Below are 14020 nucleotides of genomic sequence, written 5' to 3' on the forward strand. Positions count from 1 at the left end.
GAGGTCTAGCCAAGAGTGAACGGATGAAAACTCAGTGCCTCCTCACAAGTCTGGGATAAGACTGGCCTCTGACTCTCAGCCCAGTGCTCTTTTGCCTCTGTGTCATTCATTCTGCCTTCTCAGGCCTCAGTTTCCCCAGCTGTCCAAGGGGGAACATATATGATGCTACCCGTTGTGACATGCCCTCTGCCAGCCCGGGAAGGCTCTTGGAGATGAGGAAGAGAGGCTTGGGTCTACCATCATGCTCTTTGATTCTCCCACACCCTCCCTTATCTGCCTTGCTTCCATTTTCTGCTTCCTCCACTGCTCGGGAAGACACACATCCTGAACAGGTTGGTTCCAGACTAGAATGCTTTATTCAAGAGAATCTGGCTTGGCGGTTAGACAGTCCCGGCAGAGACGATTGGTGAGCTGCAAGGGCCCTCCAGGAATCTGCTTGCTTTCCATAGTCGGAACACTAGGACACATGCCCCTGGCTTGCAGCTGTGAAAAATCCACCAATCTATTGGGCTGTTATCCAGCCTGCCCTCTGTTTGGCCCCAGGCCACTCCGCCTGTGTTCTAGATGGAGGGCAGGGTGGTGGTGCTTTGCAAAGGACGAAGCGTGAACTTCTAGACTGAAAGGCAAAGCCCACAGGCAAGCTCTGTTCTCCAGAGCCAAATGTCTTGTCCTGGTCTCCAGGGTAAACAGTTGATTCCAGCAGCAAGAGGACATGGCTGGGTCCCCCTCTTCCTGTCTTCAATGCAGCCAGGGCCAGAGCTGCTATCTGGGCGGAGCCAGGGACCAGGGTAGGTACTGGACCTTCTCTTTTCTTCTCCAGTTCCCTGGAGACCCAGAGCCTCAGGGGCCCGGCTTGCCCCTTGAAAGTCCATGTCCATGTCTTGCTTCTTCCCAAGCCGAAGCTCCCACAGAACCGTGGCTGGCTTCTTCCTTTCTCTCACGTTCTGTTTAAGGCACTGAATTCCTGAGGGTCCTGTCCTTCCATGCCCCTTATCTTGAAGGGAGCAAGTCATTCAGCAGGGACGAGTTGGCTAATAAATAGAGGGTAGGTACCAGCAGGGAAGGATCTGAGAGGGTGGCGGTAATAAATATATGAGCTGGGTGTGGGGTCTCCCCTCTGAGGGGCTGGTTACCTCCAGGGAACAGCATCACCGTACCTGCCAGAGACCAAACACAGACAAGTCAGGGAGACCAGGACACTGTGGAGGACAAGGTTCCCTCCTATAGAGGAGGGTGGATGCAGAGGTTGAGGAGCAGCAGGAAAAGCAGTGCCCTGGGAACCCTGCTCACACCCAGGCTAGCAAGCCGCTTGCTTCAGCCTCCCTTGCCAAGCACCTGCTCAGGTGCCTGGCTTTGTGCCAAGTACTCACTCACCCTTCACAACACCCCACGAGGATGTTCCTTGCTCACAAACGAGGAGCTGAGGTTCAGTGAGTTTAAGAAGCTTGCCTGAGATCACACAACTGTTCAGCGACAGAGACATTTAAAGCCAATCTGGCATCATGTAACCGTGTCTCTGGTTACCCCAAGACACCGATCTTCAGACAAACGTTTGTATTATATTACTGTATGTTTTGTGGCCCTGGAGATCGAACTCAGGGCCTTACACATGATAGGCAAGCTCCCTACCACTGTACCACATCGTCACTCCCCCAAATAGGTGTTTTTTTTTTTGTTTATTGTTTTTTTTTTAAGAGATCAGTTTTCAGCCTTCTTGGATATTCCGCTCTAACTCTGTGTGAGGAAGTGCCTGAGACATGCTGTCCTGGCTGCTGTAGCCCTTTCTCTTAAAGAAGGACAGGTACTCCAAACCCAGCTGTTCCTTCATATGATTTTTACAAAGAGGGAAATATTTACAGTGCACATGTCTGTGCTCCCAGCACTTGGGGGGCTGAGGCAGGAGGATTGCTGGAAGTTTAAAGCCAACTTGGGCTCCACAGCCCCCTATCGAAAACAACCCTCCTCCCTGCAAATGTTCATGGCCAGCCTAAAATTAAGCAAGAGGCACATGAGCTTTCGAAATTCTTTTGGGGAATACTTGAATGAGACACCCCCAAACATCCATATCTGGGAAATGGCACGATGGCACTTGGTATCTATGTGTGTGTGTAACGTTTAACTCCCACTAACTTGGCTGCCAGGTTGGTGTGTCCCTTCACTGATCCTCCTCTTCCAGCTACACTGTAGCCTGGGACTCTGTCCTGCTGCCCCCCGGGTGGGCGTGAAGCATGACAGGCAAGGAACCGAGAGAAGAGAGGAAGGACGGGACCCAAAGACAGAGACATTGGCCAGGGAAGCGGAAGGCGCGTGCGTGCGGGTGGGGTTGGGTGATTCTACACCTTTCCCAGGGCTGCCTGGAAGGGGCCAGCTGTGTAGCAAAAGGCAAACATGGGAAGAGCAGGAAATGTGGCTGTCACCCACGTGTCTGGCACACAGCAGCGCTTGGCAGATGCCTGCAGAATAGCCCAACGCTTGCTGATGCCAGCCCCATCAGTTTACAAGGAAAGTGATTTGTTTAAGGCCACACATAGATAAGAGACAAGAACTAAGGTCCCCGGAAGCACGTTGGACCTTAAAAGACATGCATTCCCTGTTCTCACCCCAAGATCTCATCCCGCTTTACCTCGCCCCTCCCTGACCATTGACTCTTGCTGCTAGGGCAGCCCCTGTCCCTTAGGCCCAGCCTTTTTGCCAGCCCTGTGCCCCCAGCACACTCACTGGTGGGGTCCCTCAGTCTGTGGGTTTCTGCTTCTCTTTCTTCCTCTTCCCTTTGATTTTCCTCCTGCAACAAGCGAAACATCAGCACACCGTAGCTGGGGCTCCTCAGCTCCTCAGCTAGGACAGGGGCTGGCGGGCCCCACAATCACCTCGAGCCCCAGTCAGTACGCTTACCTTTCTGACTTCGTCTTCTCCTGGATAGGCCTAGGGAAACAGAAAGAGGTGCAGGAGAGAAGAGTGAGTGGGCGCTTCCTGCTATCTCCCCACTTCCCATCCAGTTCCTAAGTCCTGTAACGCAGTTGCATCAGCGCCGCTAGGGGGCAGCACGGAGCTGGTGAAGAAGCTATGGTAGAGGACCCTGTACTTGGGCTCCTGCCCTACCTAGGTCCTGGCAACCTCCAGAGAGGTCGATGTTCCCCCTGGGGGCTCTCCATCACATGTTTCTGCTCGTCCTAGACTCTTGGCATCAAATCTAGGATCTGTCCTCTGCTATTGTACTTTTTCTGTTCACTTTCCCCCGCTTCCTTCCCGGGTGCATTGTGGGAGTTCCCTCAATGATGGACAAGACTGTGGACGACAGGGCAATGGTGGCCACTAGCTAAGGCTGCCTGGCTGGGCTCAACCCCTCACCCCACCGTGGCAACAGCAGGGATCCTGCTTCACAGTCACCAGGCATGTCCCAGCTCTGCCTTCTGGGACCGTGGCTGTTGGCCCAGAAGTGAGAAGAAAGGTGTCCCTGTTGCCTGGCCTGAAGGAAGAGGATAGCTTCAGTATTTCCCAGGAAGAGTGTTGCGGACAGGAGGGGCAGCAGGGGCCCCCTGAGTGTGTCCTACTCTTCCCAGTCACACCTTGCCCCAAGAGTGGCTGGGCTGGCAAATGTGCAGAGCTGGGGGGCGGGGGTTACGACTGAGCTATTGTTACCTCGCTGGAGGTAGACGGGGTGAGTCAAGGCCCCCAATACTGGCATAGTGGGGAGGGCCTGGAGCCAGGGCTCAGATTCAAAGTGGGCAGCTAGAGTCCCGGGCACTAGGCAAGGCAGGCCACGTGGCTAGCACTGGGGCTGTGGAGACCGTGGTAACTACCAAGAAAGGCAGCAGGAAAAATGCAGTCGCAGGAGTGAGAGGGCGAAGCCGAGCCTCGATCCCTCTTCAACGCTCACTAGCTGAGCAAGTCACAGAACTGCACGGAACCTCCTTTCCTCATGCATGCCATGCGGATGAGGTGGCCACGGGGCATGAACCTCATCTATCTTGCTCACTGCCCTATCCCAAGCACCTAGCGTGGCACACAGTGGGCATTGAATAAACATGCATGAAACATCATCCGCCCTTTCCTTCAGCTCCAGCCTGGGTCCCAAACCCCTAGTCTGGTGCCCTTGTCCACAGCAAAGAGCAGTATCAAACCTATGTCATTCCCCATGAACCTAGACGGCATGGCAGGCTGCTGTTCCCAGTCACAAATGTTCCAAGAACCTGGGGGACAAATAGCAAGGCTGAGCGTTGGTCAGAGCTCCCTGGGGACAGTTAGCAGTGTGCTCCTTTTCCTTGTCCCTGGTCCAGAATCAAGTACAGGCTTGTGATGTCTTTGCCTCTTGCACCGATTCCTGAAGCCTGTGGCAGGTGTTGCTCATCTCAGAGGGTAGAGACATGGCATGCACAGGGGCCCTGGCCAGACTCTAGGAGAGACTCAGTCTTCCCTTCCTACTGGGATATCTTAGCAGCTGTACCCCAGCTGCTGAGGCCAGCTCCTCAGGCCGAGTGGGCTGGTAGGGCATAGAAAGTGGAAAAGCATCTCCCGAGGACCACTTGCTTAGGGAAGCAAGCACAGCTTGTGGCAGCCCCTGCCTCTGCCCCAGGGGCCTTGTGAAGATTTGCAGAGGCTTAGGTTTTGCTAAGTGCACAGCCTGTCCCTGCTGCCCACCCAGGACCAACCTGCATTCACAGAGCACATCCTGAGAGAATGTCATCTCCACGTAGGAATGCTGGTCCCCAATGGCGGGGATCTTCAAGATCTGTGGGAAGTAAAAAGTTGATGGACAGTTATGAGCCAGTGAGGGGCTCAGAGCCTTGATGAGGGTTCAAGAGGATGGACTCTGTGCTGGGAGTAATGGACTCTGGCTTGGGAGGTTGGTTCCCGTTGTAGGGCCTTGGCCTGCCTCTGTCCCTCTCTGGGTAATTTCTAGAGATTCTGTGGGCTATGGCAGGTGGTGACAGGTGGGGGAGAGCCTCCCTACCTGCATGGTGACGTTGGCTGTCTTCAGCGGCACACAGTGTAGACTCTCATCCCCACAGCAGCCAGTACAGCGATTCAGGGGGACACAGGATGGGCTGAACATGTGTGCTACCTCATCAGGGTACTCATCCACAATTTCCACCAGTTTCTCCATTGGCCGGCAGTAGCTGCGTCCCCATACTTCATTGAAAGGCACCACTATGGGGAGACAGAAGGCCAGGTCAGGTCAGCAGGAACCTGCTTCTTGATGGCCCAGATTCAGCTCCTGGGTTCAGTTCACACGGAGTTCACCTCTTCCATGAAGCCCCTGGGCCTATGTGGGGTCCCTCTGCTCTGGACTATTGCTGCCAACCCTCTGGGGTGTCTGCTGGCCTCTTAGTTTTGGGGGGCTCAAATTCCAATGGAGTGGAATCTCTCAAGATCCAAAGTTTTTCATTCTGTTTTTCTCTCTGGTTCCAAGCTTCCTTGAAGCTTTGAGGACTATGCCCTGACCACTCCTCAAGCTTCTGGGTCTTTCTCTAGCCTGACCCAGTACTTCCTGGGCCTTGAGGAACTTGCTGAAAACAGTTCTCCTGCCAGGAAGGGCTAGCCTTCCCTTACCCTCTGTCCCAACCTCACTATAGCTTCCATAGGTCTTGTCCCACTTGATATCCTCTGCAGCCAAGAGCATGCCTAGCTATGTGGTCCAGCCTCCTGTCATCTATGTGGTCCAGCCTCCTGTCTATGTGGTCCAGCCTCCTGTCTATGTGGTCCAGCCTCCTGTCTATGTGGTCCAGCCTCCTGTCTATGTGGTCCCACCACCCATTACAGGAGCTAGGACATATCAGTATTGACCCCCCCAGCTTCGAATCTTGCCCTGAGTGGTCCAAGGGCATCCATGTGCCTGTCCCCAGGCCCCACTCCTCCATGAAGCCTTCTCCACCCACGCTACCAGGAGTGGTGTTCTTCTCTGGAGCATAGCTTGGGTCCCCAGCTCATATCCTCCCCACCATCACTAGTGGTTCTTATCTCCACTGGAGCCAAAATGAGACTCTGGGAGGGCCGGAGCTGACCCCCCAGTAAACACAGGCTAAGTGACTCCTGACTGATGAGGTGATAGTTCACGGAGGATTACCAGGAACAGACCCCCGAGCCCTGTGATGTCCTGGTGGTGGTAGTGGTATCTCTTGGGGGACTGATCTGGAATCCCTCCAAAGATGCTGTTCCTTCAAGGGGTAGCCTGGTACCAGCAAGCTCTCAGGGAGCAGCCAAAGCAGGCCATCTGGCTGCAGTCCCTTATACTGGCTGTATGACCTTGGGAAGGTCACTTAGCCATTCCAGGTATATCGGTTTCCTGCGCTTGGGAGAGAGAAGCAGCCTGGGAAGAGATGGTTGCTAAGGTCACGTATGCCCTGACAGACTGTCTGGATCAGCCTGTTCCACATTGAATGACCATCCTCAGCTCATGGGAGACTTGGGACCTGGGTCACCTACAAGTTGGCCTTAACAGAGAGCAGTGGCCTTTCCCAGCAGACCCCCACTTCTGTGGTCCTTCCTAGGAGACAGAGGGGGCCGAAGTCCATCCCACAGATCCTGTGAGGATATGTGGCTCCGGGTAATCTCAGAAGAAAAATAAACTTCAGACATAGCAGAGGCCCTCGGGAAAGGCTGCAAGCTGGTGGAAAATACCCAAGAGGCAGTGCGTCCATGAGGCAATAAACCGTACTTATCTAGGCGTCTGGTGTTCCATCCTACACTGCTCTGTTTTGATGGCACTTGGGCTAGACCAGGGGCTGGAGGGGGATGTGGGGACCCTCTGACTCTACTTTTCCAGACTACTGGACACTCTTCCTGGACCCAATTGGGGAAACAAGGCCTCTCTCTCCTCATAGGCAGTCCCTGAGTCCAAGGAAAGCCTGCCTTTGCAATATGGGTCAGGGGCCACCTCCCTTTCGCCAGCGTCGTGAACTGAGTGTTTAGTCTGAAGCCCTCTTGAGCACCACGCCACGGACGAACATTTAATCTCTGCCGTGGAAATGTAAATAAGGGAGAGAAGCAGTCAGCTGCACAAAAAACTCAGTCACCAGGGAAGGACAGCAGAAAAGGGGGCCTAGCCCCCTCCTGCCACTCATACAAATGCCTATCCCACATCCTCTCATGTAAACATTTTGGGTTCCAGGACCCCCAAATCCCGAGACCTGTTAGTGGCCTAGAAAGGCCAAGAGAGAGCTGAGCTGAGGCCTGGTTTACCTGGAAGCACCAAGAAATAGGAAGAAGGTTCACCCCTGGAGGTCCCCTGTCTGGGTGTGCAGAAAACACAAAGACCTGGCGAGAGGCTGCCTGAGGAAGCACAGAGTTCCGTTGCTCTCAGATGTGTGATGTGCCGCTCAGGAAAGACTTGTGCTCCACTGCTCTGAAGAGCACCTCCACTAACCCCAAACCTGTTCTGGCTAGGGAGAGGACTGGGAGGCTGCTCCTGCCAGCCCTGGGCCCTCCTCTGAGAGCCTCTTTTGGGGCCAGAATGGGCTCCTCAGCTACCTGTCCAACCCTATGAGTGAGCCGCCATCTGTCCCCAGGGACATGCTACCCAGAATGGAAGAACTCCAAGAAGAACACTGTTTAGTCCAGAGAGCAAGCTTCTGGAAAGATCCCTGCAGCAGCCACTGGCCACCAGCTGGAGCCTAGCTGGTGTCCTCCTCACTGGCCAGGCACCCAGCCAGCCTGCCACCAGGGATACTCTACTTAGGACTGTTTGGCTCCTGTGCAGCTGGGAGGCCTGAGGCTGAGCATGCTGGCTCTGTCCACTACACTGAAGAGTGCCTAGAGCTTTGGCTGATCCCTGAGGCCTCTCTAAGCCTCAGGTTCTTCAGCTGGGAAACTCTGCTACCTTCCTACTTCACAGCCTACGGTCAGGCCAAGTAACAGGACACGCCCATCCCTGGGACCCGGAAGAACAGCGGTGAAAATCAGTGCCCATGGCTGCACGTGCTGCCTCTGACTCCGGCGTTAGTGGGAGAGAGTAAAGTCAGATTTTAACAGCTGGTCTTTCCTTGGCCACAGTGCAGGCCCCTTGCTTGTTAGGATTATGGGTGAGCTGGCCTACACTCTGAATCTACATCTCCAAGCCTTCTCATCAGGATCCTTGGGAGTATATACACTCACGTCTCCTCCAAGGACTCAGACTCTTACAGCCTTGGGAAAAGAGTCTTTGACACCAAGTACTTATCTAACTCTCCCATTTAGCAGATGAGGAAACAGAGGCCAAGACACCTTTGGAAGCTGGTGCCTGATCTACATACTAAAACCATCAATAAGGGATATGATCTTGGGACGAGAGGGGCAGCCCTGCTCAAACCCTAGAGAGCATGATATTGTGCCAACTCCAGAGAGCTCAGAAAATGGGCAAGTCCGTAGAGTTGAGGCAGCTACCTCTCTCACCCATTCAGTGGTCGGAGCTTCAGGTGTGAGAGCAGGGACAGGCAGGGGTCAGGATGCTCCCAAGGGGCTGGTGAACAGACAGGCGGGCAGGCCAGCAGAGGGTGTTCCCAGCCCATGACAGCAAGTCAGTTGTTATCTGTGTAAGCAAGGACATCCCTGCAAGTACATCCCTTCTCCCATGGTGCTGTTGGAAGCCTCAGCAATGGCATGTGGCCATCCTCCGAGTCTCAGAGAGGCAGGAAGGGAGAAGGAGGAAGGACCTGGCATGAGCTCCCTGCCTTTTGCATGTCCGACTCTTTGGCAAAGGTCCTACTGCCCTTTGAAGATTACGTCTTGACACAACCCAGGGCAGAGAGTGAAAGGGCCAGGGAGGGTGTGCCACAGCCCGCCTGTTTGTAATCAATGGAAAGGCCTGGTCAGAGCTGCACAGGCTCTGGACCTGACCAAGCCTCTGGACTGCGTGCCTACTACATCCAGCTCTCAAACTCCAGTCTGGCCTCTGGCACTCAACGCTGATCCCGTCCACTAAGACTCCATCTGCACCCTTACCGCATGCTGGTCAGGGGCTCTGAGCCAGCTGGATGAACCCTGGCTATCCTGTCCTCCTTTCTGTGTGCTTGGTGAGGTGACCCTAACTTATGACCGCACCTCTCTAGGTTGCTGGGTCACGAGAGGTGGACTCTCTTGGGCTTCAGCCAACATGTCGAGCTTGCAGAACCTCCCCAGCTTACTATTGGCCTGCTCCCATCCTTCAGACCGATCCCTTCTCTGCTGGGGCTCATTAGGAAAGAAGAGAGGGGCTCGGCGTGCATAGCTGGCCTGGCTGGCTTACCTTCCACTTCTGTTGAGCTGTTCCCAGCAGACAGGGTCCCCTGCAATGGACACAAAGGTGCAGCTGTGAGGAAGGAGCATCTCCTTGGGGCTCTTCTCTTTGAGTCCGCCCTGAGCTCCTCCCCATCCTCTGCACATACTCTGCCCTGTCTCAAAACTGCCTCTTATTTTGTACCGCTACAACCCACCTGACTCTCTGGCCTCAGTCTCCTCATTTGGAAAAGAGTAGGAAGCTAGAGGTTCCGGGAGGCTTCTCATGTTCCAAAGGGCTTCTAATCCTGTGGGGTCTCTCTTCTACCCAGCCCCCAGGCCAGCCCTGCTGGGCCTTCTACAGCCCGCCTTGGCTGGGTGCCAGAGCCCAGGGGGAGGTGATCAGCTGGTGGGAACTCAGGGGCTGGAGCAGGCGGCGCCATGAGCTGGTGCTGCTTGCCAGTAATGTTACACCTCTGGTTAACACTGCAGAGAGCAGGCTGATGGCCTGGCTGCTCAGCACGGGGACTGCACAACCCAGCCACTGCTGGGCTGGGGCAGAGGACTCCCGGGGCAGTGGGCAGTGCAGGGGCAGTGTAGCAGGAAGGGAATGCATTGGCTTTGTCAGGATTTTGCTGCCCAATCTGGCTCCCAGCCAGACTCACCCAGCTCCTGGGAAAAGGGCCCTGCTCACTTCCCCAGGCCCTGCACTCAGGACCTTCAACTACCCACCAGGAGGAAAGGGCAATGGCAGGATCCCTTGTCATATCTGAAGCCCACCCAAGATCCCCCTGCTCAACTGGAGCACTGGTCGGGGGAAGGGCCTCAGCTCCCCACCACAAGCTTCTCTGGCCAGGTCAGAGGTCCTGGGGGTGCCTGGTTGGTCATGGGGCCTCAACCCTGACCACAAGGCCAGGGAACTGACTGGGATTAGTGGACAGATGCTTTTAGCAAAGCCACTTGGGCTCCAAGGGCCAGACAGGAAACCTTCGTCGTTCCCTGTGGCTTCCCTGCCCCCATCAAGACAGCCCCCAGGATTTGGGGATTGCCCAGCCAGAGGTCTCCCTGATGTCCAGACCAGTCCCTGGGAAAGATGTGGGCATCCCAGCAGGAGCTGCTCTCTAAAGTGGGCCTGTAACTTCAGACCGTAGCGCCCCCACCCCACCCCCACCCCCCGTTGCTATGGCTGGGATGAGAAGGTCAAGAGAAGCCAGGCCAGGTCCTTACCTGGGAATGCACAGCCAACCCAGCCAGGACTTGCAAGAAGCAAGTGAACAGCTTCATGGCCAGCACCTTTACAGACGTCCAGAGCCAGGGTTCTTCAAGGCACAATCACCATGCTCATCCCCTGGGGGGAGACGCTGATACCGGAGGAGAGCTGAGTAAGGGGTCCGGTGTCCCACTCACTGCAGTCCTAGGTCTCTGCCGTCAGTTTGAGCATCGGCTGGAAGCCGGGGAAGTCCGAGCTCACAGGTAAGGCTGTGGCTGAGGAAATTGGTCGGGAGTTGACCCCGCGAGTCGGATCGATGTGAAAGGGTCTTGGGCGCCCGGTGACCCTAGCTCCTCTCGTGGCTGAGCAGAAGTCTGAAGATGCAGTTTCCTGCTCAGACTGCAGCTCCCCTATGAACTGAAGCTAGTCGGCCGCTGGTTTTCAAGGCTGTGCATGGGGCGTGGCTGCAGCCTGCCCCGCCCACTGAGCCCCGAGGCCCCACGAACGGCCCCGGAGCGCCGAGAGCGGGTTGGCGGTGAGACCTGAGTGCGCGTGACCCCGCAGGGCGCGGAAGGGGCGCTGCCTGCGCAGATCACCAGGCCCCTCCGAGCCTGGCGCTAACTTGCTCCGGGGATCAGCCCGCCGCGACGGCCAGGGTTGCACCTGGCTCTTGTGGTGCCACCTTCGGTGGGAACCTTCAGGTGCTGACGTCCAACATCTGCCATGGAGATGGCTGGGTACTTTAGTGACCTCTGCAGGGATCACAGCCTTAAGAAGGCAGCATCTCGCTGCGGCCCTCCATGACCACGACGTGCCGTGCCTACAATTCCGGGGGGGGGGGGGGGGGGAGGAAGTGAAAGGATTACTAAGCCCATTTTATAGACTAAGAACCTGATCCTATGAGAGGGCTCCACCTGCGGATGCTGAACAATGTTCATATTCACCCTAGGAAAGTGTGCGTGTGCCCGCGGGCATCTGCCTGCGTGGACAGGGCTCTGGCAGAGAAAGAAAGCAAGCTACGTGCGTCCAGAACCGTCCTTCTATTCCACTGACTAGCTGAACTCGCAGGCAGGCACAGGGCGGCCCAGCTGTGGGCAGCACACAGGAAACACCCCAGGGCACCTGGCTAGACCTAGGTCCAGCACCACTTCCTCCTGTCAGGCCAGGCCAATCTACCAGAGGTAGGGAATGAGTTAGTCTAGTACCACCTCCTGAGCCTAAGCAGAGGAGGACGTGTTTTAGAGGAGCAGGGATGTGCTGAAAAGACGTGGTGGTGTCTTCACTGGTGTTGGGTGTAACTATGAAACTGGGTGTATATATTATCCACTGAACACCCAAATATTACTCTGTGTGTCACAGGTCTGGGACTTTGGGTATCTTTGTGTACTTGTCTGTGTGTGTGTGTGTGTGTGTGTGTGTGTGTGTGTGTGTGTACATGCGCTGTGGCCCTGAAGATGTTTGATGTTTGAAAGTGTGTCTGCATGTGCGTTTTGATGGGATAGTGAGTGTGTACCTGCCAATGTGTGTCCTGTGTGTGTGAATACCTGGGGTCAAGGTGTGATCATGCACGTTTGTGCTTTTGTGGTAACCTCCTTGGCTCTTCCATTGCTCTTCCTCACTGCCACCCTAGCAAACCTCTGTGACTAGCTTGTGGACGGCAGAAAAGCTGGCAGGGTTCGGTCAAAAGTTGGTGGGTGGCTGTGGGGGAGGAGATAGGCCTGGGAGGTGGCTTTGGGATCACATTCCATTCAGAGGCAGGGAGGCCAGGGCAGTCCTGGATCTCACCCCCAATGACCTCTGCATCTGTGGCTTGCTGCCCACCCACAAGGGGCTGCCAGAGATGCTGCCTCTCTGTCTGGCAGGCTCTGGAGCCAGGGGCCGGTCACTGGCCAGCTAAGCGGGGGCTGCAAAGAACATTCTGACGAGCTGCAACACGCTGGGATTGTAGAGCAGACAGACTGTCTTCCTGTCTCCAGAGAATGGTGCAGGAGGCTGTGGACAGTTGCGAGATACACTCACTCCCAGCATCTTGTGTTCCCATGGGTGTTCCAGTGTGTCTCTCCCGAGATGGATTTATGTATGTGGACACAAGTGTGTATTGTGCACTAACCCTAACCCTAACCCTTTAAACATTATTTTTTAGTATGTATTTTATTTTGTGTGTGTCTGTGCATTGTTATGGTGCACACGTGGGTGGGAGTGGTCAGAGAACAACCTTCTGATGTTGACTCTCTCCTTTCACCGTGTACGTTCCTGAGATCAAACTCAGGTTGTTGGGTTTGGTGGCAAGTGCTGTTATCTGTTGGTGCGAGTCACTGGCCCAGGTGTGTATTTTTTTTTTTTTAAGATTTATTTATTTATTATGTATTCAGTGTCCTGCCTGCCTGTGTCCCTGCACACCAGAAGAGGGCACCAGATCTCATTATAGATGGTTGTGAGCCACATGTGCTTGCTGGAAATTGAACTCAGGACCTCTGGAAGAGCAGCCAGGTCTCTTAACCTCTGAGCCATCTCTCCAGCCCCCTGGATGTGTATTCTTAATTATCTGTGTTGTATATGCTTGTCTATACTGAGTATCTCGAGCACTACCGGATTGAGCATATTTGCCTATAACTGTGCTTGAACTTGTGTACATTGTGTGTGCATGCATTTGTTCGTGAATTATTTCATCTGACATGTATTACTTTAGTCCTCTTGTGCTATAAGCCCTATCCCAAATGCTGGTGATCCAATACAGATGACCCCTCCACATTTCCATTCCCACAAAGGGCTGCGGATGCTGACCTACTCCTCTTCATCCCTGCATGAACTTAACCCCTTGGGTAATATCTGGATTCCCCACAAGTGCCCCTCAATCTCTTGTCCCTAAACCTCTTCTAAATCCAGCTTTCTGATTTGTGAGACAAATTTGCTGAAGTGGGTAAGATGGCAGAAAGCAGGAAGACTCCAAACCTCCACGGCACGAGGATCCTCATTCCCTTCAGGGGAGGAGAACTGGTATCTCTGCGCCTCTGGACTGTGGCCCTACTTCTGGACAGCCACATAGATAACTTCAAACCACGGCTTTCATTTTCTGGGTCCGTTCCTTCCCCCTGCAAAGTGGGCATGATGTCAGTGCTTACTGAATAGAGAGAGCTGAAAAGACACCGTGTGTGTGTGTGTGTGTGTGTGTGTGTGTGTGTGTGTGTGTGTGTTATGTGTGATGTGTGTATGTGTGTGGTATGTGTGTGTTTGTGCGTGTGTGGTATGTGTGATGTGTGTATGTGTGTGGTGTGTGTGTGTGTGTGTGTGTGTTATGTGTGATGTGTGTATGTGTGTGGTATGTGTGTGTTTGTGTGTGTGTGGTATGTGTGATGTGTGTATGTGTGGTGTGTGTGTGTGTGTGTGTGTATGTGTGTGTGTGTGTGTGTTGCTGATGGTAGTTCTTGGGCATGGTCTCAAACTCAATTTTGGGTTCTTATTACAGAAACAGAAATGCTACAGTTATAGGACAGAGTCTTCCAGAGCATAGACAAGACAAAGGAAAATAAAGAAACCACCTTCTGCCAGGAGCAGAAGAGCAAATGGATAGAGGGATTTGTACACACTGAAGCGCATACATCTACATACCCTCCTGGATCTGCTGTCCTTGAGATTCTTTAA

At 54.3% G+C, this 14020-nt stretch overlaps 1 protein-coding gene across 2 annotated transcripts; it reads right to left on the reverse strand.

Annotated features, from left to right (window-relative positions):
* Positions 1–337: 337 nt before the first annotated feature.
* On the reverse strand, positions 338–10802 carry Pgf (placental growth factor). Of its 2 annotated transcripts, none has more exons than XM_036206175.1 (7): positions 10396–10802; positions 9200–9239; positions 4952–5148; positions 4650–4729; positions 2893–2922; positions 2719–2782; positions 338–1157 (listed from the first exon to the last, which is right to left on the reverse strand). In XM_036206175.1, exons 1-6 carry the CDS (start codon positions 10450–10452, stop codon positions 2731–2733), a joined length of 456 nt encoding a protein of 151 aa, XP_036062068.1. In that variant the 5' UTR covers positions 10453–10802; the 3' UTR covers positions 338–1157; positions 2719–2730. The 2 variants fall into 2 exon arrangements, with proteins under 2 accessions (XP_036062068.1, XP_036062069.1); XM_036206176.1 differs by lacking the exon at positions 10396–10802 and adding an exon at positions 9387–9427.
* Between the last annotated feature and the right edge of the window lie 3218 nt (positions 10803–14020).

Source organism: Onychomys torridus, chromosome 14, assembly GCF_903995425.1.
Source record: "Onychomys torridus chromosome 14, mOncTor1.1, whole genome shotgun sequence".
Classification (NCBI taxonomy): domain Eukaryota; kingdom Metazoa; phylum Chordata; class Mammalia; order Rodentia; family Cricetidae; genus Onychomys; species Onychomys torridus.

Coding starts and splice junctions, on each gene's coding strand:
- Pgf (XM_036206175.1), bottom strand. CDS start 10,452: ATGAAGCTGTTCACTTGCTTCTTGCAAGTCCTGGCTGGGTTGGCTGTG. Junction 9,240..10,395: donor GGTTGGCTGTGCATTCCCAG/GTAAGGACCTGG, acceptor TGTCCATTGCAG/GGGACCCTGTCTGCTGGGAA. Junction 2,783..2,892: donor GAGAAGACGAAGTCAGAAAG/GTAAGCGTACTG, acceptor CGCTTGTTGCAG/GAGGAAAATCAAAGGGAAGA.